Consider the following 20,639-nt stretch of genomic DNA (forward strand, 5'->3'; position numbering starts at 1 on the left):
CGAGTATAACTAAAAATTTGGGCTGAGTTTGTAACGCAGTGGGACGGAGTAAAGATCATATCCCAGATCAAGACCAAATCCCAGACCATATTTGGTCGAGACCAAATCCCAAATCCTAATATAGTCGGGCGTAAATTTGAATTACGCTTGTTGGTGGGCGTAAATTTAAAGTACGTTTGTTAACGAACGTAAATTTGGTATCCGTTTGTTAGACGGGCGTAATTAAATTTTACGTTTGAGACAGGCGTAACTGAAATGTACGTTTCATGGGGCGTGAAGGAAAAATCCGCCCGAAGCCAGGCGTTGATTTAAACTCCGTCCCACTCAGGCGTACACCAAAACTCCGTCACAGTCAGGCGTACACCAAAACTCCGTCCCACCCAGACGGACATAGATTTTACGCCCATTCATTTTGTATTACGCCTGACCATAATCAGACGGACATTTGTACAACAAAACTTTTTTATTCATTTTGTATTACGCCTGATCATTAGAACCTACAGAGAAATGAGTGAAACCCATTTGATTACTATTAGAGATCTCATTCGTTTCATGTTAATTACCCATAAAGCTTTGCCCAAACCTCATTCAGTATTAAAAACAATTCCAAGTATAGAAAGTTTAAATCTTTTGCTGCACAAATGGCTCTCTCACTCCAGCGTGAAATTTTGTTACGCCACATTTATCATCAGGCGTACAACAGAACTCCGTCCCACTCAGGCGTATGCCAAAAATCCGTCCCACTCAGACGTACACCAAAAGTCCGTCCTACTCAGGCGTGATTTAGAAACCCGTCCCACATCAAACGTAATTTATATTTACGCCTGTCGTCAGGCGTAAATTTAACGTACGCCCGTCTCAAACGTAATTTATATGTCCGCCCAGAAATCAAACGTAACTGGATTATCCGCCCGTTTTCACGCGGTGATTTATTTTACGCTCGATCAAATTTAGTATTCGTCCCGTAGCGTCACACTGCAGACTAAACTATTTTTTGGTCGTTTTTTTTGGTCTTTAATCTTTGGTTATACTCGCACCACTGCAGTTGCTCTAAGAATATAAGGCTTTCTATAATTAAAATGTATCCTTCTCTTTGAAAGCTAGGTATGACCTAAGCATGATGTACGTAACCAGAACTTCAGCTTTGGACTTTTGATGCTGCAGTAGCGCTTAATGTAAAACCTATAAGATTGTGGATTTTACAAGCATATGTAGAACACGAAAGATGGGACATCCTGCAGATAATGCCTTGAAAGGTTAGTTCCAAAGAATTGAATGTTTTATGAAATTGGAATGATATTCAATTGTGAATGGCATGTTATTATACAACCTCCTCTATGTTGATTCGGTATATAGCACCTTAAACCGGCTTTGATTCCCTGTGTTAAAATTAAGTATATGTTTAATGTTTGATTTCATATGTTTTCAGTAGTTACTGTTTTGTCATTTTGGAATCATTATTCTATTTTTAAGGGTCGTATACTCAATAATTAATGCTAAGTATTGTAATAATAGGCTACTGATCATAATTTATCAAGGTTATCAAGGTTCTGTTGATTCTTACACTTTCTTTTGTTCTGTTGATCATAATTTATCAAGGTTATCAAGAATTTTCTGTAATATTCTTTATTCTAATTTATATTACTGATAAAGAAATCACGACCTTATCAACGGTTGTACATTTTTAATTACCATTCAATCGTATAAATACGATTGTGATGGAACCTAACGGTATACATTTTTGGTATTGTGTATCTCTACACCTGAATTTTATCTTCATATTTAATATGGTTAACCAAATCAAAAATCCTAAGCGACGGGACAGAGAGAGGCGAAGTCCAGCCACACCAAATCAAATCGGGATGCGGGGAGGCCGAAGCCGAGCTTTACCAAATTGAGACCGGGCGAGGCGAAGCCGAGCTTTACCGATTCATATTGGGACGGGGCGAGGCGAGGCGAAGCCGAGCTTTATCAAATCAAAAATATGGTTCAAAGAAAAAGATGCCCGATGCGTATCACGGGCATACAACAATATTAGTTCAAATCAGGACGGGGCGAGGCGAGGCGAAGCCGAAACCGAAACCGAGCTTTATCAAATCAAAAATATGGTTCAAAGAACAAAAATGTCCGAGCGTGGCACGGGCACAAAATCTAATTACATATAATAACCAAAAGTTTCTAAAAGAAAAAAAAAAGGAACAACAAATAAATGGTACTGACCAAAATGAACAAGCGAAACGACACGAGTCAAGCTCTCGTCATATATAGTACTCCCTTCGTTCCACTTAAGATGATGTTCTAGAGTTTTTCACATACATTAAGAAATATCAAAGAGAATAATTTTTTTTCCAAATCTACCCATATTAATACCTTCCTAAGAATTTAAACTTTCTAGTTTTTGCTTTCATGATTCTTGTATAAATTATGAATCTCCATATAATTCTACTAGGGATTACCAAAGATCCGAAGATAAAGTATAGTATACTATGAAATATATTTAATTCTTAAATTAGATTAATTATCTCTCACTGATTACAAAGGGAATGAATGCTATGTTGTGATTCCAAAGTCAGGATAAACCAGTGATAATTCAGGAAAAATAGCTAAACTCTCATTTATTTTTGAGCACAAAAAAACGTCCAAAACATGAGTCCAACTTTGTGCACGAGTCCAACTTTGTCCACCCCTAAAAACCGGGTGCACATTACGGCTTTTCCTATTGGTCTCCAAGTCATTGTTAGTTGTTTTCAAAAACAACCTAAAATTGTGTTGAAAACTGAAAGAGAAAATAGGGCATTATCATCTCTTTCTTCTTCCTCTCTCATATCCGCATTTCAGTTTTCTAAGAAAAATCAAAGAGAATTCAAAAAGAATTTTAACATACTGATATTATTTTAAATATATTGATCAAATCCATCATAGTTTCTCTTTTAGAAATCAATTCAAATCAATCATGTCCGTTTCTTCTTTTTTCTTCCATTGTATAATATTAGCAACGAATAACCAAAACCAGCGAACCTCAGTGAAATTTTGATTCTTTGATCCATGACTAGAAATTCGAAAACCATCAATATCAAATTACATATAACTTGCTTGTTTTATTACTAACATTTGATTTTCTTAGATTATTAGTTTCTCATAAAGAGATTCAAGAGAGAAGAGATAAGTGAGATGTAGAGGAATAAAAGATGTATTAATGGCAGTTTTGCTCTTTTGTGGAAACCACTCGAACAATTGGAGCCAACGCTTCAAAATTTTTCGCTGTGGACTCAAATTCCACCACAAGGATTTCATCTTACAAATCATTAACTTAAAAAACACCTTTCGGATTTTAGTGTTTGTCCCAAAAATTTAATTTAATGATTTGATTCAGATCATCAAGAACAGAATTGGTACCCACTAGATTTCAATCAATTTTCAAGAGCTCTTTTCTGTTTTTCAGATTCTTCAAGTTTCTTCATCAAAAATGTAATACCAAAAATTCTTAGTTTTCAAGAGAGACGATAGAACATCACGGAGGATATTTCGTAAGTCAGAAGGAAAAAAAAAAAAGTAAAACAAGAAAATAAAGTAATTATTGTGGGTTTGTTTGGAGAATTTACCATTTACATGAATTTATAATCCCATGAGATTACAAATTGTAGGATTCATGTAAATTCCTTTGGCATTTCTCCCAAATTTTAAGATTGCATATATATATATATATATATATGGGATTTAGAGTTAAAAACAAGTGGGTCCATAAATTCCTTGATAAGTTTCCCAGCAAATTTTAGGGAAAGGGGTCGGACTCCATGTAGAGGATTTGGTGGAAAACTGAATCTTGTAGGAAACGTGATTCTAAATATTCGAACAACCAAACGTACCGAGGAAAACGTAATTCTACCAACTTCCCTGCATCCATAAATTCCACTTTTAAAACTCTACAACCAAACCCACCATAAAATAGTGGTTTTGGAATCTTCAACGTAGCGGTTTTGGAAGTTTCAACAATCAATAAAGACGGCCGGAATGTGCGCGGGTACACAAAGTTGGACTACTCCTTAAAAATCATCTAGAGGGAGTATAACGAGGTAGTGGATGGTATCGGGGACACGCTGACACTCCATGTAGACTTGGGACTCCCGACATTTTTACGGAGACACCGCATTTATTAATACTAGCACCCTCCACTCTCTATTGTTTACCTTCTTTCCCCAACAAATTATGACAATGAACGGCAAGAGCATAATTATGCTATCGTTTTGAATTGTCAAACATTGTACTATAAATTTTCTAACAATGGATTCTCACGAAACTAAGAAAACGATAAAACCCGAAGAAATTCATTTAGTATCAACAACAGAAGATTCTAAAGAATTCAATTTATTACTCTGGGCATTAAATCATTCATCTGTAGTTGGATTAGATGCTGAATGGAAACCTTGTAGAACCAAGCAATACTCTTTCCCAACTGTTTCACTTCTTCAAATTGCCTGTAGAATCAATCATGAAGTGATAGAGTATACAGATTCACAAAATAATATATGGGTTTTTCTAGTTGACCTTTCTTTGATCACCCTTTCTTCAATTTATCAACTTCTTAGAGATATGTTTATTTCACCTGATATTTTGAAATTAGGGTTTAGGTTTAAACAAGATTTAGTTTACTTATCTTCTACCTTTTCTTCTCAAGGTTCCAATCCTGGCTTTGATAAGGTATGACCAAAGCCTTGTCTTTTTTATGTGGTTTTCTTGGTTTCATTTGTGAATTCTCAATTTTTGAGTGTGTTTTCTGTTTTTTTAATTTTTTTGTCTGAAAAATGTGGATTAGGTGGAACCTTATTTAGACATTACAAGTATATACCAACATCATTTACAAGAGAAGCAACCAGGAAGAAAAATGTCTAAGGATATGAAAAGCTTAGCAACTGTATGTGAAGAAATGCTCAGTGTTTCACTATCCAAGGTTTGTGTTAACTTAATTTGTCTATCAGGGTTTTTTTCCAACCACTTTTCAGTGTGTATTGGTATTGCTGTTTGATGTGGTGCCTTTAGTTTATTAAAATACTGCTCCTCAAGAGTATAGACCCACAACTTCTGTAGATCAGTGAAAATGGGATAAAGACAAGATGGAGATTGATTAAAATTGCTGAATTAGCTGTATACAAAACAATGAATGCTAAAGAAACCTGTGATGCTCTGCATGAGAATGTCACATTATGACTAATATTAGGCTACTGGCTTTGCGGAAGGCCGCAAAGGTACACATAACTTAGAATAAAGATGCATGGTGCAACATCTCTTTCCTTTATTCTAACGATCGCTGTGTTCCACAAATACTTAAGATTCAATATCATTATCTTCGTTCATTGGAAACTTTTAGAGTTTTTTGTAGTATTTGTTATCAAACATACAAAAGTAGGTCTCACCCTGTAGATGGTAGGAAGAAACTAGTTGTAACTGGAAATGGTATAACTATTTCAGTGCAATAGATATTGGTTAGATAGTTCTGATTCAGTTTGATTAAATTGCAAAAGACAATATCGTCTCAATTTAAAATAAAATGAAACTTAAAGGCTGTTGAATCTACCTAACTTTCGCTTGAATAAGGTGGTTCATGTTTTTATTCCTCGTGACCCCAGCTTATGCATCTATACCCTCCACCAGGATCTCCAATGTAGCGATTGGTCACTCCGCCCTCTTACAGAAGATCAAAAAACATACGCCGCTGCAGATGCACATTGCTTATTAGAGATATTTGCTGTTTTCCAGGAGAAGGTTCTCAAAGAAGGTGGTGTTCTCTCTTATGTTCAACATATTTAGATATATGTTATATATATACACATATGCAAACTCACGTCTGTTATACTTTTAAAGTCTATAAACCGTGTTACTCTTAAAGTCTCTTCAGACATAAACTCCGATGTGGATAGTGTATGACATATCAAATTCAGTTACTTGGTCCATTATAATGTGTATATTTTCTTAACTTTCATATTCACGGATCTCTTTTATGACTGGTTTGGTGCAGTTTCTACTTCGAGGGATACTACCGAACCTCGGAACGCAAATGCACTTCTTGGATTGAAAGAAATTCTTGTGATGCCCGATGTCTGTGATAATGTTCTAAGGCTAAAGTTCTGTCAAGCTTCAGATATAGTCAGGTTGACTCCATTTTCTCCAGTATCATCTATTTCCAAGGTTTTGTGCATGAAGACTGCTCCGTTGGGAGTTTCTCTTTCAAACATTATCTCAAGATACGGTGAAAGAATTTTGCTGAAGGAATCCGATAGAAAACCTAAAACTTCTAAGAGAAAAGGGAAGAGACAATCCTCGACAGGACTAACTTACAAAGCGAAACTGATTGAATGTTCCGGTGATTGGCAAGGGCCTCCACCATGGGATTCGTCATTAGGGGGTGATGGGTGCCCAAAATTTCTGTGCGATGTGATGGTAATGCAGTTTCATGAAAACTTAATACTCGTCTTATAATTGCAAGATATATGGACATCAACTTCGACCATGTTCAGATTAGAGAATACATATACCCCATTTTATAGTTTTTGGATCACATAAACCTTGCTGACAAATTGATTTTCTGAAAGATTTGATGTTAGCCTTTCTTGGTGCATAAAGTGTACGAAGTTTGTCTGTTAGCTCGAATATTTATATCTGTCGTTGAATACATGAATACTTGTCCATATACAGTAATACACATCATTCTGCTTGGAAAATTTGAACAGGTAGAGGGTTTAGCGAAACACCTCAGGTGTGTTGGAGTTGATGCTGCAACCCCTTGTTCAAGAAAGCCTGAACCAAGGTAAAATATATAATAATTACAAACTCATTCAAACATCATAGAGAGCCAGTTTTCTCCTGTTGGCGTAACTTAAATGATCATCGTCTCTAGGCAGTTAGTCGATCAAGCACAAAAGGAAAAACGGGTACTCTTAACTCGGGATGCGAAACTATTGAGACATGACTACTTAATAAGAAACCAAATATACAGGGTGAAGAGTCTCTTGAAAAACGATCAGCTACTTGAGGTATGTTTTTCCAGTATGGAGCTGTCTTACTTCAATTGTTTATGTTCAAAGTTTTATACATTTTAGACATTTTCGACTATGTTGTTTTAAGCTTCAAATAGACGCGGTGTCAGTTTTTACCTGTCTACAGGCAAGTTATTTGACATCATAAAATGATATCTAGTGGTAATATTTCTATCTGGAATTCTTTCATTAAGCTGTTGGTGTGATGGAGAAATTGGATCATCTCCCGTAAAAAGCCTGACTAATGGGGAAGGCCGACAATCCCTCTATTCCTTAGCCCAAGGGTCCACTCAATCAAGTGCCACTCCAGTCAAACATGAAAGGATATCCCACACCTAGGATGCTTTTACGTTAAGCTGCCCACTAAGAAGTTTCGAACTGGAAACATCTTGGTATGATTACTCTATAAATTAAGCTGCCCACTGAGAAGTCTCGAACTGGAGACATCTTGGTATGATTACTCTATAAAGGGAGACTGGATCGTCTCTCCACCCGTCAGTGATGGGAAAGGCTACCAAGTTCGACCCAAGTGAACAAGGAGAGGATTTTTCACTCCTGAGATTACTCCTGCATCATATTTAAATATTTTAGCAACACAAGCTTAAGAAAACTTGGTTTATGGCATCTACAGACAAAGTTATGGTATCCTTGTATAGATATTTTTTTATTAGTATGTGAATTAGTTCACAGCAAGATATAAATACAACAATCTGAAATACATGTGGTAGTTGGATCGTATGCTAGTCCACTGGAGAAATTTCTTTTTGTGATTTGTAGTTCTAGGGTGAATGCGAATATGTCGAGAAGATTTATCTTTTACCCAATTAGGTAGTAAAATTGGGCTTCTAGCTGAATGTTCCTGTTGAACCTCAAGAATTCTTACTGGGTTATATTGCCAGGTTATTGAGACATTTGACTTGAAGATTTCTGAGAATAAGCTAATGTCAAGGTGCACCAAATGTAATGGAAACTTCATTCAAAAACCGCTAACAACTGAAGAAGCTGTAGAAGCTGCGAAGGGATTCCAAGTAATCCCCAATTGCTTGTTCAACAAAAATTTGGAGTTCTGGAAATGTATGGACTGTAACCAGCTTTACTGGGAGGTAAATTTCAGCTACTATATATATTTTTTAGTTTCTACTTTCTAGGTTTCCTGCTTTTTGGAAACATAATCCCCTGGATTTATCCAAAAAGCAGAACTGCTTGAAATGTGCCCTAAATGATTTAGCAGGATAAAAGTTTTCAGAGTACCAGTTACCTAGGGAAAACTATGGCTTACAAATTTCGAAATATAAGGGGTTAAACAATTAGGAATCAATCCGTAGAATGTTGATGTGTAAGAATGAGGATATGACTTCATGTAGTTCTCCATACCTGCTATTTCAATTTAAAGAGGTAATGTCGAAGCAACAGCCAGTTATGCACTTTTATTCATGCAAGGAAGTTATTTCCTTTCTCTGCAACTGATAAAATTGTCTTGGTTTATTGTTTGTATATATTAATTAAAAATTGCTTGACTGTCCGTATTTACAGTCCCTACCTACATGGTAGCATTTTGGGCAGTAACTCATCAGAATGACAAAATGTTAGTCTAGAGTGATTTTTGATCTTCCACACGTGTTATAATGTACTATACTTCTTTTGGGGAGTCGTCTTGGTCATCACTAAGGGGTGCTTTACTGTGGGATTCATCATCTTAACAAGAATATCATCCCTTACAAATAACTAAAAGCAGTTTTAATTTAGAAGTTTCAGAAACTCCCTAATAAAAAGTTTGTATTTTGTGCCTTTCGTCGTTTTCTTTTGCTCTAGTAATCATATCTCATTTTCTTTCTTGTGAAAGTATGACAAGCTCATACATACTCTCATTAGCTTCCTTCTTTGGCATTATCAGGGAACACAGTATCATAACGCAATTCAGAAGTTCATTGACGTCTGCAAGTTGAATGATTAAAAGTTGAAGATTGTGTACACATAAAGGATGTGGTTATAGCCCATGTTGTATTACTATTGGTAATAGGAAAATTTACTCAGCGATAAATTTGCTCCGAAAGAAAACAGAATTTCTGACTATCAGTGGACCATCTCATCTTTTGTCTTCAATTCATCATGCTTGTGTTCATCTAGCTTAACATTTTTGTTACATGGCGTCATATTCCTGTGCATACCCCACTCTCGCGTCAACGTGTTCATAAACTCAGTTTTGAATTGATTCGACTGTGGCGGACGCCGCAGACCTTCTTGTCATTCTAGGAGCCTTATTCTCTTTACTCCTGCTGTGGGTCATCATATGACCCAATTAGGCAGTCAAGTTGACGTTGATATTTTGCATAGATGACGTCTGTTTGTGATCATCTGGATATTGCTGATCATCTTTTAACTTGTAATTTTGTAAAGAATACTGTTTGTGGGGCTCATTTGTGGATGTGCTAATGTGTATCAAATTGTACGACAATGAGGTAGATCCTGCATGGTCTCTATTCGTACACATTTTTTATGTGCACGACAGTTTGCTGTATCCTACGAGGGTAAAATTAATGACATGCGGTTTTAACTGTTAAATGATGTAGTGTGATGTCAGTGGGAGAAAATAATGACTTGAAAGATATATAGAAAGGACAGCAGCTAACCATAGCTGAAATGCGGAAATCTTGGTTCTTGATTGATGTCAAGTTATGATGAAGTTGTTGTAGCTAGTTTCTTTTGCTTGACGGTAGGTTTTTGTTCGTACACTGTACACAAAGCGGAAGGAACACCATTTTCTCCAACACTCACGAAACATAGGAAAGTAGGTAGACTGGGATTTTGAGCATGATTTCCTGTTTGCTCCTACAATTTTTAGTTCATTTTTTTTAAACCCCATGCTTAGGATCCTAGCCCCACTACCAGATTGACTTCCACGGTTCCACCTTTGAGGTGGGATAAACAGATGGGTGGAAACAAGTATATGTCTTGGACTTGGAGCTAATTGGTCCTAATATCATATCCGTGGCAACAGATACCTAGGATATTTGTCTAATTTGGCGAGACCATGATGCCTACTTCAACAAGACTAGCACATGCAATTAACTCGTGAAGTTCACCATGAATAAGCTATTTCCTACAAAAGCACAACCAAGACAGGTACGTCAAAAATAGACTGGTCATAGATGCTGCACACAGCACTTAATGCTTTCATCACTTTGCAATGATTTATGTGAGACCCGATGCTTATACTTTGGTAAGGATAATTATAACATGTTCTCATCTTCGTCCTCATAATTCAGGTTTGATTTTGGAATGTAAAGAGTTTTGCCCAGAGTCTTCTCATTTAACTACATGTAACGGGTAGTTCACAAGAGTTGGATTCGACTTTGCATGCGATGGACTTAAAAGATAAAGAGTCAAACTCCTTACATAAGGAAAGGATCTGAACATTACAAAAGAGAGATGAACTGATGGAATATGTTTAGTCGCCAATACTGGTTATTATAACAAAAATAGTTTTTAATACTAGGAATAGATGGAGAAGTGAACTCATTCAAAAGCACTAAAGTAGTAAGTACCATTTTTGCGGTTCTGTACAAGTGACGGATATAGTCCATTAACAAAAAAAGAAAGATCAAAGGGCTTTTACACAAGTGAAACCAAAGTGTCTACGCGTACTTACTTTTCTCCATTGATTCCAAAGATACGAACCTTGTGCATATTTGGAAACTTGGCAACCACCAAAACAAAGACAGCAAGCGTGTTGAGAAAGAGTATTGGTTGTTGGTAGTCAGTTGTGTGCGAGGCAATTAGGTACCTACAAAATAAATGTTGCATGTTATACATATATCAAGTTAACAAAGTAACTAGGGATGGACTTTTTCGTACATTGATGATACTCCCAACTAGTCAGCTCCTATAGCCTGATCCAATGAGTAACAACACAGGGAGACAATACCGACCCATGAGTATTATGTACAAAAAAGTAGGACTTGAAATCAAATGCAACAATGACTAGGCCGACAAGGTAAGTTTATAGAAAATGGTGAAAGACGCATTTTTAAGAGGTGGTGATAAGCTACTACAGATCATGAAACAACCATCATCTATCAACCATAATTAAAAGATCCCACACCAAGTCAAATCTATCCGGATCATCTCATGAATAGAGGCATGCATAAGATTCAAGAGGAACTTCTAAAATGAGGAAGACAATAATGTTGGTAAAATCTACAATACTGCAACTTGCCCAGCCTAAAATGTTCAGATTAAGATGCGTCTTCAAATAATGGTTAAAACATCTTCACATAGTTGGGTCATTTCTTTCTTCAAAATGTTTCAGGAATATTATTTGGCAGTTCCATTTTGGCAAACCCACAATTCAACGCAATCTCTGAGAAATAACCAACTTACTGCAAGGATATAAAGTCATCAAAATTCCAACCTTATGTGAGCTGAATAGAGGTACAAGACCACATTGATCTCTAATATAGTCTTGTTCCATGAGCCTAAATGGTTTAGCACTTAATATTCTAGATGTTACAGAATGCAACTTGTCCTGGAACACTGCTATAGGAATAAATAGTTGATCAACAAATGGTTGAAGCCTTCTGAAATAGTCCTAAACATCTCAAACTTAAATGTTTCAACAAAACTTTTCATTGATTATTTGATGAACCCACATTCCAACACAACCTCAGGAAACTAATTTATACACTGCAAGACAATGAAATCACAAAAACTATCATCCTCATATCAGCCTGAATCCAAGTTCCGGTCCCCATTGAGCTCTGATTGATTACTTATCCATGTTAGGGTTTTTTAAACCTAAGTTACCCTATCAGTGATTAACTTCACAGGGTACATCTCAAAAGAACAACAGAGTGGCAATCCCAAGAGCTAAATTTGTTATTTTAAATGCAGTTTCATCAAGGAGTCAAACCAATACGAAGCCAAATGAATAGAACAACGAAGTGGCAAATGAACACAGGAATTAAGCTTTTATCTGCAAGTGCAATGAGCAATTAGCCAACCAACTCTCTTAAACTTAAAGAGTGGGCCCAAATGACACACACAATGAAGTGATAGAAGAAAGAAAAGGTTAACATCCTAAAAGGTAAAGTGGGATGCGATTAGGAATCATACGCGGATAGGTGCGACAAAGACATGCTTCTCTACTGCATTAATCCAGATGACAATAATATAAAACACTCATAATAGGCCAAGGTGCACTCAATAGCATATACAATCAGATAAAATCCTTGAACCCAAATTGGAAAATGGAAACCCCTAGAGCATATTAAGGCCATGATCCCACTACCTTCAATAAAATTAATGGGCTTCCTTAACTAAAAAGACAATCATTGAACAAATATTTACTTACAATACCACAGGCACAACGGTCAAAAACTTTCTGTTGCGAGTAAGCTGCTTTCCGTTATCGATCTGTTCCCACCAAGTCAATCCATTATAGATGCCCTGGTCTTCAGAGAATGGAGTTCCTTTCATCCAGTGAAAGAAGTGATACGTGATCTGAAAGAAGAGCAAGATGACATCATACAGCAACTACAAATGGAAGGTGTACGGCAACAAATATCTCCAGCTTTTTGAACTAGAATAGAACATTACACTCAGACACTAGGTTTATTGTGGACCTAAAAACATCATCTGTCAGTTAGAGATTAGGGCTATCCAAAAATGGGTAAAAAAACAAAGATAAATTATTAGAAAATTATGCAAGTCTGCACTGCTCATTAGACTGAACTTCTTGGAGCAGAAGGAACCAAAAACATGATAAACTGCGCCGAGCAAGTTCAGGTCAACAACTTTATGTAGCATAAGAATCAATGTTATGTTTGACGAAACATGGAATAACCAGAACCCAGAAACATTCAAACATTATATCATGTTTCTGAAACCCAAGCATATAAGGCTGGTATAAAAGAATCAACTCCAATTAAACTTTAAACTAAGGCTAGAAAATCAACGGAAATCAGTCTTCGGGAGTAGGAAGAGACCAAGACGCAGTGGAGCACACAATTATTGCAGAAAGTAAATCATATATCAGAAACTCGCATTAGGACTTCGATTTATCATTCCAGACAAGTCAACTCAGTTGAATTATATTCGCTCAAAAACATAACCTACAAGAGATAATAATTATCCTTTTTCTTTACTTTCATTGTTTTTCACTGCTCCTTGGTAAGTAAAATAAACTTATCTTATACAAACAGAAGCGCAACACTATGGGAACTAAGTTGAACTTGTTTAGGATTCTACTAGAGAAATCACACTGTTATATACAGAACACCGCAACAATCGTACAATGAGAGCACATCAAGGAGGAGACACCGCCCGAAAGTCTTAAGAATTTTACACATCTATCTATTTGAACAAAGTTCCGGGAAAATCAAGGGAACTGCTGCTACACCAATTCATTTTCCATGTGTGAAATTAGATTTTATTAAACCCCTTCTTTATTATTATCTTTCGTTAAGTAGCTCAAATAATTTTATTTCAGAAATTTATCAAGTCCCGAGAATTCACATAGATACAGAATCACAAATTTATGCGTTTTTTTAAGAAACCGAACAATTTCAGATACTGGAATGTTCAAACAAAATTCAGCTAGCCCTTGCCGTTAGGTCTACCTAATTCCTTTAAAAAAAAAATTAACAAACATGCAACAGAATAAATCTATCATCAAATTATAACAAATCGAAAAACAGATCAAACCATAGAACTAACTAAAACTCCATCACTTAAACAAATTGAAAACCAGAAATAACCCTTGACCGGACAAAATCAAAACACAGTGAAAACTTGAGAGAATTGGAAGAAGGTACTTACAACGAAATGAGAGAGATTAACGATAGTCCAAGCCGTACCAGGGTTACAACCAAAAAGAGATAAAACCATAAGCCATGAGAAGAAAAGGATTAAGATGTAAGTTGTCCATACACCTGGATATAAAAACCACTCTGTATTTTTATTCAGATCTGGTGGATGTACTGCTTGTACATACAATTTCGCCATTATTCGTTTCTTCTTTCAACACAAAGTTTGATTCACCAATAAAATGTAGTTGCAGAGGTAGGGAGAGAGAGAAAGTGGTGTTGGGTCTTGTATCTTGATATAATACAATAATAATAATATTACTACTCATGAGAATGAGAAGAGAATAGATTCAAGAGACGAGCCTAAACACACACGAAAAAGTATCACGTATTTATATAAAAAATCAATAAACTCCCCCGTCCCCGAACAATTTGATTTTTTTCCTTTGAAGCGTGGTAATACTTCCTCTTTCCCAAAATAGATGACTTATTTATCATGCCTAATTTGGGTCCTCCGACATTTATTTCAATCCTGTTAAAGGGGCAGGTGGTTTCATTGGAGGGGCGGTAAGGGTGATAGCAATGTCCTTATTATTGGTTAGGGGGTGTCCTATAGGGGTTGTTAATTGACTAGATTACCCTTTTCACCTCAAATGGACTAATTTACCCTTGTTTTTTTGGTTGAAAAGACTGGATTGTCCTTCCCCATTATTAACCCAATTGAATCTGAAATCAAAACAGTTTTTTTTTCAACTTTACTTCATCTTCTCTTCTCCTCCTCTCCACCATTAAAACTGATTTTTCATCGTCCTCTTCGATTAATCGGCGATTTGAAAAATTGATAATCGTTGATTGGAAACTATATTAGAGATGCCGAAGAAGAAGGTTGGCGAAGATTGTAGCCGTTCTAATGAACCAAATCCTCCATTAGGTCAAGAACATCAATTTGAAACTCCTCAACCGTCAAAATCAAGCACAATGACCTTTATGAGGTATGTTTCGAAAAACCCAGTTAGGGTTTAGTTTATTGTGTTGATTTAGTTAGTTTTGTATAAAAAATTAGGGTTTTGGATCGAAATTGAAACTGAAATTTGTGTGTTGCATGTGAGTTACGGTTGATAATTACTCCAATTTCAACTGTAACTATGGTTTTTGTTGATGATACGGTTCGTAATAACTGAAATACCAACCGTAAGTTCATGAATTTATGAGAAATTGTTCGGTTACGTTTTTTTTTTTTGCAACCGTAAGTAGCTTACGGTTGGTCTCGTGTGTTGAGTTACGAACCGTACATTGTTCTGTAACTTTCATTTGGTTTCTACGATTTGTAATTCCATCAATGTTATCAACCGTATTTGAGTTATGACTAGTAACTCAACATCCATTACCAACCGTAGAACATCATGTATGTTAGTATTTGGCCAAAGAAAACTTACGGTTGAAAACTAAGATAAAATACCAACCGTAGTTTAGTTACGTTTGATCTCGATACATCAGTTACCGTTGATACGATTGGTCTCGATTCACTATTTACGAACCGTGTGAGTGGTACGGTTGGTCTCTGTTCATTGGTTACAAACCGTAACTATGCAGGCTCATCATTTTGTTTTGTTTTTTGTTGTCTATATTATTTGTTTTACCCTTAGTAAATCAATCAATTATAATGCTTGTGTAGGAAGAAAAAGAGAGGAAACGACTTAACCCCGATTGATCATACGCCCACCCCTCGCGGTGACAAGAATTTAGGGGTTAATAATAGAGGTATCCACAAGAATGAGAAGAAGATGAAGAATAAGTTTGGAATTAAGTCGAGGGAACAACCTGTGGCTGAATCTGGAGTTGAGATAGAAGGAGTGGAACATAATGATCAAGAAGAGGTCGGAGTCGAAACTAACCGTGAAGGCAACGAAAATGAAATTGTGGAGGAAGAAACTAATAATGATGAAGATGAAGAAGAATTTAAAGGAACCGATGATGATGGAGGGGAGGAAGAGGAAGCAAATGATGAAGAGGAGGAAGATGAAGAAAATGATGAAGAGGAGGCCGATGAAGAAAATGATGAAGAAAAGGAAGATGAAGAAAATGATGAAGAAAAGGAAGAGGAAGAAAATGATGAAGAGGTAGAAAATACCAAGGGAAAAGAGGTAGTTGTAGCTGCACCTCCAAGGCAAAAGAAAGAAAAGAAGCCGAGAAAGGAGCCCGCACCGAAAGGGATGCATATTCCTAAAAGCAAAGATTTGTTGTTGCCACCGAAGAAGAATAAAAGACCTTGGGGCGAGGCCTCAGACAAGTCTTCAATCTTATTTGGTTATATCGGTTCCTGGTCCGCAAAAGTCTGTCAGACAAGGGTATGTATTTTGTTACTTTTCTTAAAACATTCATTATACTGGTTCCTGGTCCGCAAAAGTCTGTCAACAACGGCATCTCAAACTTGTTGGTTTTGTATGTGCAATCCATTAGAAGGATTTAATGAGAGCACTGTGCCAACTTCACAAACTCAGGATTAGCCAACAAAAGATGTCTTATTCGTCATTTCTTATCATCATCGTGGAAAACCGAGTAATTATTCGCCTCCCCCAAATGCCTTAATTGTTGCATTTCGTTCCTTTGTTCCCATTTCTTAGCCTTCAATTTTGTTCTTGCGTTGTAGATGTTAGCCAAAGTAGAAACATTTTGTGGGTTTCTTTCCTTTAAGTGAGCGAGGATATCAACGGGCTTCATACGAATTTGTGTCAGTGACTCTACGATCTTCTCTTCTTCTTCGGTAAGGCGTCCAACATACGAATGTGATAGCAAACTCTCTGGTATAGGGTGGTTATGACTACCGCATACAACTTTCTCCAAAAACCACATTTTTGCCGCGTTCCTTTTAAACTGAAGCTTGAAGGGGCATCGGGTCTTCTTAGTGAACGTAGTTTGCTTCCTCTTTTCCTTTGCTACTTGCATGGTACCCTTTTTTGCGTGACTTCTATGTTGTCCACTACACTCGCAAACCATTTTAAAGGCACTTTCACTAGTGGTACCATTACAAACTATGATATACATAATCAACTTGCCTCGTTCTCTAGCCCAATGCTTTGCATCATCTTTTTTCTCCCATGTCTCCTCGGTTAAATAGTGAGAGCTAGAATCTTCGGTGAGAAGTTGATTTGCTAAAGGTTGTTCATCCATTAGGGGAGGTACATCCACGATCTGGACAACAATATACCCACATTAGTCTAAACAAGGCAACAAAACGAAAACATATATAAAGCTACGGTTGGACACGACACAAGAAACACCAACCGTAACAAAGATACGGTTGGTAACTACAATCATTTAGAAACCGTAACTTAACTCCGGTTAATAATGGTCCTCCAGTAACAAACCGTAAATAGGGTGAAATGAAAATGAAAACAGACAGAGAAATATACGATTGGTAAAAACACAGATAACAAACCGTAACCAAGTTACGATTGGTCTCGATTTACACATTACCAACCGTAAAGAGTGCAGTAAATACTTCCAGGCACATGATGAGTTACGGTTGGTAACCACTGAAAGACATATCCAACCGTACTGGACTTACGGTTCGTCTCGAAAATTTTCTACCAACCGTAACTGGTAATACGATTGGGTTTTCCCCCAAATTGAACCAGTTACGGTTGGTATTGGATACTTTACGAAACGTAACATACAGTTACAGTTGGTGACTAGCTAATTACCAACCGTAAGTTCTTCTGAAATTTTTAAAAATTTGATTTTTTTTCTCGTTCTTTAGAGAACTTTAAGCAACAAAAAGCTATTGAGAACTAGTTTAGAAGTATACCTGGTGATTTACAGTGCTGGGTTCTTCACTTTGTTGGGTAATTTCTTCAATTGGTTGAGATTGACCTTCACTATGGTTTAAAACATCTGTACCATCTAACAAATACTCCATATCAGGATCTCCATCAAGAGGTATGTAGTATTTGTTTTCTTTATCGTATAGAGATTCACCCATCTCAAATTTGCCACTGGAATCACTCATTTTGGTTGAGTGAATCAAAATCTAGGGTTTCCACAAATATCACATAAGTTTTCTTTTTCTTCTCCTCTAAATTTTTTTTTTATAACTCTAAAAATCTGATTTTAGAGTTATTATAAGTGAAAATTAATTAGCAACACTAATCTTGATTATCATCACTAATCTCGATTATTAATAATAAGGGTTAATTGGTCTTATTACCACCTAATGACTCTTTTTGTCTTATTAGGTTTGGCGCCCCTCCAATGGAACCACCCGCCCCTTTAAAAGGATTGATTTATTTACGGCATGCTACTAAAGGACAAAAAAAGGGTCATTAGATATTTTTTTTGATAAGGGGCATTTGAATTACCACCTAATGACTCTTTTTGTCTTATTAGGTTTGCCGCCCCTCCAATGGAACCACCGCCCCTTTAAAAGGATTGATTTATTTACGGCATGCTACTAAAGGACAAAAAAAGGGTCATTAGATATTAATCTTATACACAACTCTTTATCCAACTATTATTTTTTTACCATTTTACTCCTGATTAATTAATATTAATTAATATTTTTAGGTATTAATTAATTATTTTAGATATGAGATCAACTAATGTAAATCGATCTTCAAAACATCAAACAACTGAAAACTTTCGAATTTTTTTCTTCTGAAAACACTACCTAGAGTTGGTTTACGTTCATGCACTCGTAACCGATTCTGGGTTGGTGTTTCGTTATTCACAAAGGATACCCAGAATCGGTTAAAGTATGTAAAAATAAAGTCCGATTCTCGAAATCGAGTTTTCCCTAGTCACATATAAACCGATTGTTGCACATTTTTCCCTTTAAAGGCTATATAATTGATTAATGTGAACATTCACATAATCCGATTCTAACAATAAAAAACATACAGAAAACTGTGTATCTCTTCTATACCAAGGTACGAAAAAACATTCAAATAATTCTCCCCCTTTTTGTCAATGTAAATTGGCAAAGGTACGAAAACTAGCGAGATAATAATGAAATTCTCAAAGAGATTATTCATGACTAAAAGAGAACATATCAACTTGGTTTCGATGATTTCACGTAGTCGAAACTTAATTAAGCACAAGTTCAATTAAGAACTCTCCCCCATAAAATGTCATTCCCGAAAGAACAACAAGAGCAACCTTACTTTTACGAGAAAAGAAGGATTATTTAGATATTAACAAATCACATAAATTTGTATCCAATAAACTCGAATAAATTAACCACAAGAAGACTTTAATGATTAATTTAATCAGAATTGCTTAACATAAGAAAACTTACGGAGCCATACAGTACTTTCACATAGAAGTGGTCAGGGGAAGATCAATACTGCGGAATATACAAAAGTTCATTCTATCTTTTATCAATATTTGCTTAAAGACATAATAGACTTAACTTTTGACATATATGGGACAATCATAGTTCACATAAACATGCATATCCCATAAAAAAAATTTTCAATATATAAAACCAATAAAGATTAATACTGCAAAATCATCTTCCAAATAACTTAGAGTTTAAATAAATAAATCTAAAACATTGCAAGATGAAAATCGTTGGCAATAGTTATGTGTAACCACAATATTTGCTATTCCAAACCCTAGTTATCCTTCTTAAAACACAAGAATAAATTCTCGTAAGAAGTTTTGTAGACATCAATACAAACTCGTAATGCACATACTAGATGATTTGTCCTTAGAGGGTAGAATCAATCTTTTTCGCATGGATTTACACTAAGAATAGCTACCAAAGGCGTATAAAAAGATTTTCTTAACAAAGAAGAACATACAAAGTCCTTAACGACCATGCACCATAGTTCACATAAGATGATTATGAACATTCAAGAATCCCATAGCAATGCATACTACTGCCCATTCTTGAACTTCCTTCTTCGTGATTCACCAACAACACTCTTGTAAAAGCTACAAATGAGCTTAGAAGAGAAGTACTCCAAGAATCCAAGTGCCCAAGTGTTAATACCCAAAAATCGCTCCTAGGCAAAACAATGTACTGTCAAAGTATTTTTTTTAGGTTCGAAAATCAAAATCGTACAAAACAAGCCTAAACCAAGAAGTTGGTCGTTCACGTTTTGCTTCGGTTACAAAGAGAGAAAATGGGTTGATCTTAGGGGAGGGAAACCAAAGAAATTTGAGGAAATCAGTGGTGATTGAATTGGGTGTGAGGTTATTGAACTATGGAAGAAGAAGAGTTTGGGAATGATAAGCTTTTATGTCTTCTGAATATACAAAGTAGTCTATTTATAGTTGTAAGAAACACTCACTGTTTCCTCGTAATTAGTGGAGATTGTGGAGAGGTGGAGAGGTGGAGATAGTGGGATAATGGTATGGTTACGCCCATTATACTAGGGAAGTTTCTGGAAACTGTAAACCATTACTCCATTACTTAGCCACTTCGTTTAACCGCTCTCAACTGTTACCACTACTTGTAACTTCATTATCATGGGGTGTTTTCACGCCGCATGTTGCTGTAAACCACCAGACCAATACCCATAAATAATTCCCCCATGTAACATGTTTTGATTTCGCGTAGGAATTAGTAGAGTCATGGGTTATCTCTAGTCTTGCCACGATACACTTGATTGAGTAATAGCCTAAGCTAGTCGGAATGACATAGCTTGAAAATACAACTTAAATCCAAGGTTATGCGTGGATAATAATGAATCCGCCATAAGATGGCATTGTAAACGGCTAACCATAATAATACATGAAGGTTCGGGCACCAAGCTAATAGTTATCTAAGTCGTGGCGCGGCACGACCTAATCGATAAGTAGC

The 20,639-nt window shown here is 36.1% G+C and overlaps 2 protein-coding genes across 3 annotated transcripts; one reads left to right on the forward strand and one right to left on the reverse strand.

The window, feature by feature from the left end:
* Positions 1 to 4,094: 4,094 nt before the first annotated feature.
* On the forward strand, positions 4,095 to 9,163 carry LOC113299052 (exonuclease mut-7 homolog). Of its 2 annotated transcripts, none has more exons than XM_026547975.1 (8): positions 4,095 to 4,698; positions 4,814 to 4,948; positions 5,650 to 5,773; positions 6,014 to 6,435; positions 6,726 to 6,802; positions 6,893 to 7,028; positions 7,931 to 8,134; positions 8,263 to 8,414. In XM_026547975.1, exons 1-8 carry the CDS (start codon positions 4,282 to 4,284, stop codon positions 8,332 to 8,334), a joined length of 1,587 nt encoding a protein of 528 aa, XP_026403760.1. In that variant the 5' UTR covers positions 4,095 to 4,281; the 3' UTR covers positions 8,335 to 8,414. The 2 variants fall into 2 exon arrangements, with proteins under 2 accessions (XP_026403760.1, XP_026403761.1); XM_026547976.1 differs by lacking the exon at positions 8,263 to 8,414 and adding an exon at positions 8,926 to 9,163 and having other exon boundaries at positions 4,152 to 4,698.
* A 1,284-nt stretch (positions 9,164 to 10,447) lies between these two features.
* Positions 10,448 to 14,214, reverse strand: LOC113299054 (ORM1-like protein 3). The gene is made up of 3 exons (XM_026547977.1): positions 13,848 to 14,214; positions 12,382 to 12,530; positions 10,448 to 10,815 (listed from the first exon to the last, which is right to left on the reverse strand). The coding sequence occupies exons 1-3, from the start codon at positions 14,031 to 14,033 to the stop codon at positions 10,677 to 10,679; spliced, it is 474 nt and encodes a 157-aa protein (XP_026403762.1). The 5' UTR covers positions 14,034 to 14,214; the 3' UTR covers positions 10,448 to 10,676.
* Positions 14,215 to 20,639: the final 6,425 nt, after the last annotated feature.

This window comes from Papaver somniferum, chromosome 7 (assembly GCF_003573695.1).
Source record: "Papaver somniferum cultivar HN1 chromosome 7, ASM357369v1, whole genome shotgun sequence".
Classification (NCBI taxonomy): Eukaryota; Viridiplantae; Streptophyta; class Magnoliopsida; order Ranunculales; family Papaveraceae; genus Papaver; species Papaver somniferum.

Excerpts from the sequence above, each read along its gene's own strand:
- LOC113299052 (XM_026547975.1), top strand. The coding sequence starts at position 4,282 with ATGGATTCTCACGAAACTAAGAAAACGATAAAACCCGAAGAAATTCAT. Across the intron at positions 5,774-6,013 it reads GGAGAAGGTTCTCAAAGAAG|TTTCTACTTCGAGGGATACT; the intron begins GTGGTGTTCTCT and ends GGTTTGGTGCAG. Across the intron at positions 7,029-7,930 it reads AAAACGATCAGCTACTTGAG|GTTATTGAGACATTTGACTT; the intron begins GTATGTTTTTCC and ends TTATATTGCCAG.
- LOC113299054 (XM_026547977.1), bottom strand. The coding sequence starts at position 14,033 with ATGGCGAAATTGTATGTACAAGCAGTACATCCACCAGATCTGAATAAA. Across the intron at positions 12,531-13,847 it reads TTAATCTCTCTCATTTCGTT|ATCACGTATCACTTCTTTCA; the intron begins GTAAGTACCTTC and ends CTCTTCTTTCAG. Across the intron at positions 10,816-12,381 it reads ACCGTTGTGCCTGTGGTATT|GTACCTAATTGCCTCGCACA; the intron begins GTAAGTAAATAT and ends TTTATTTTGTAG.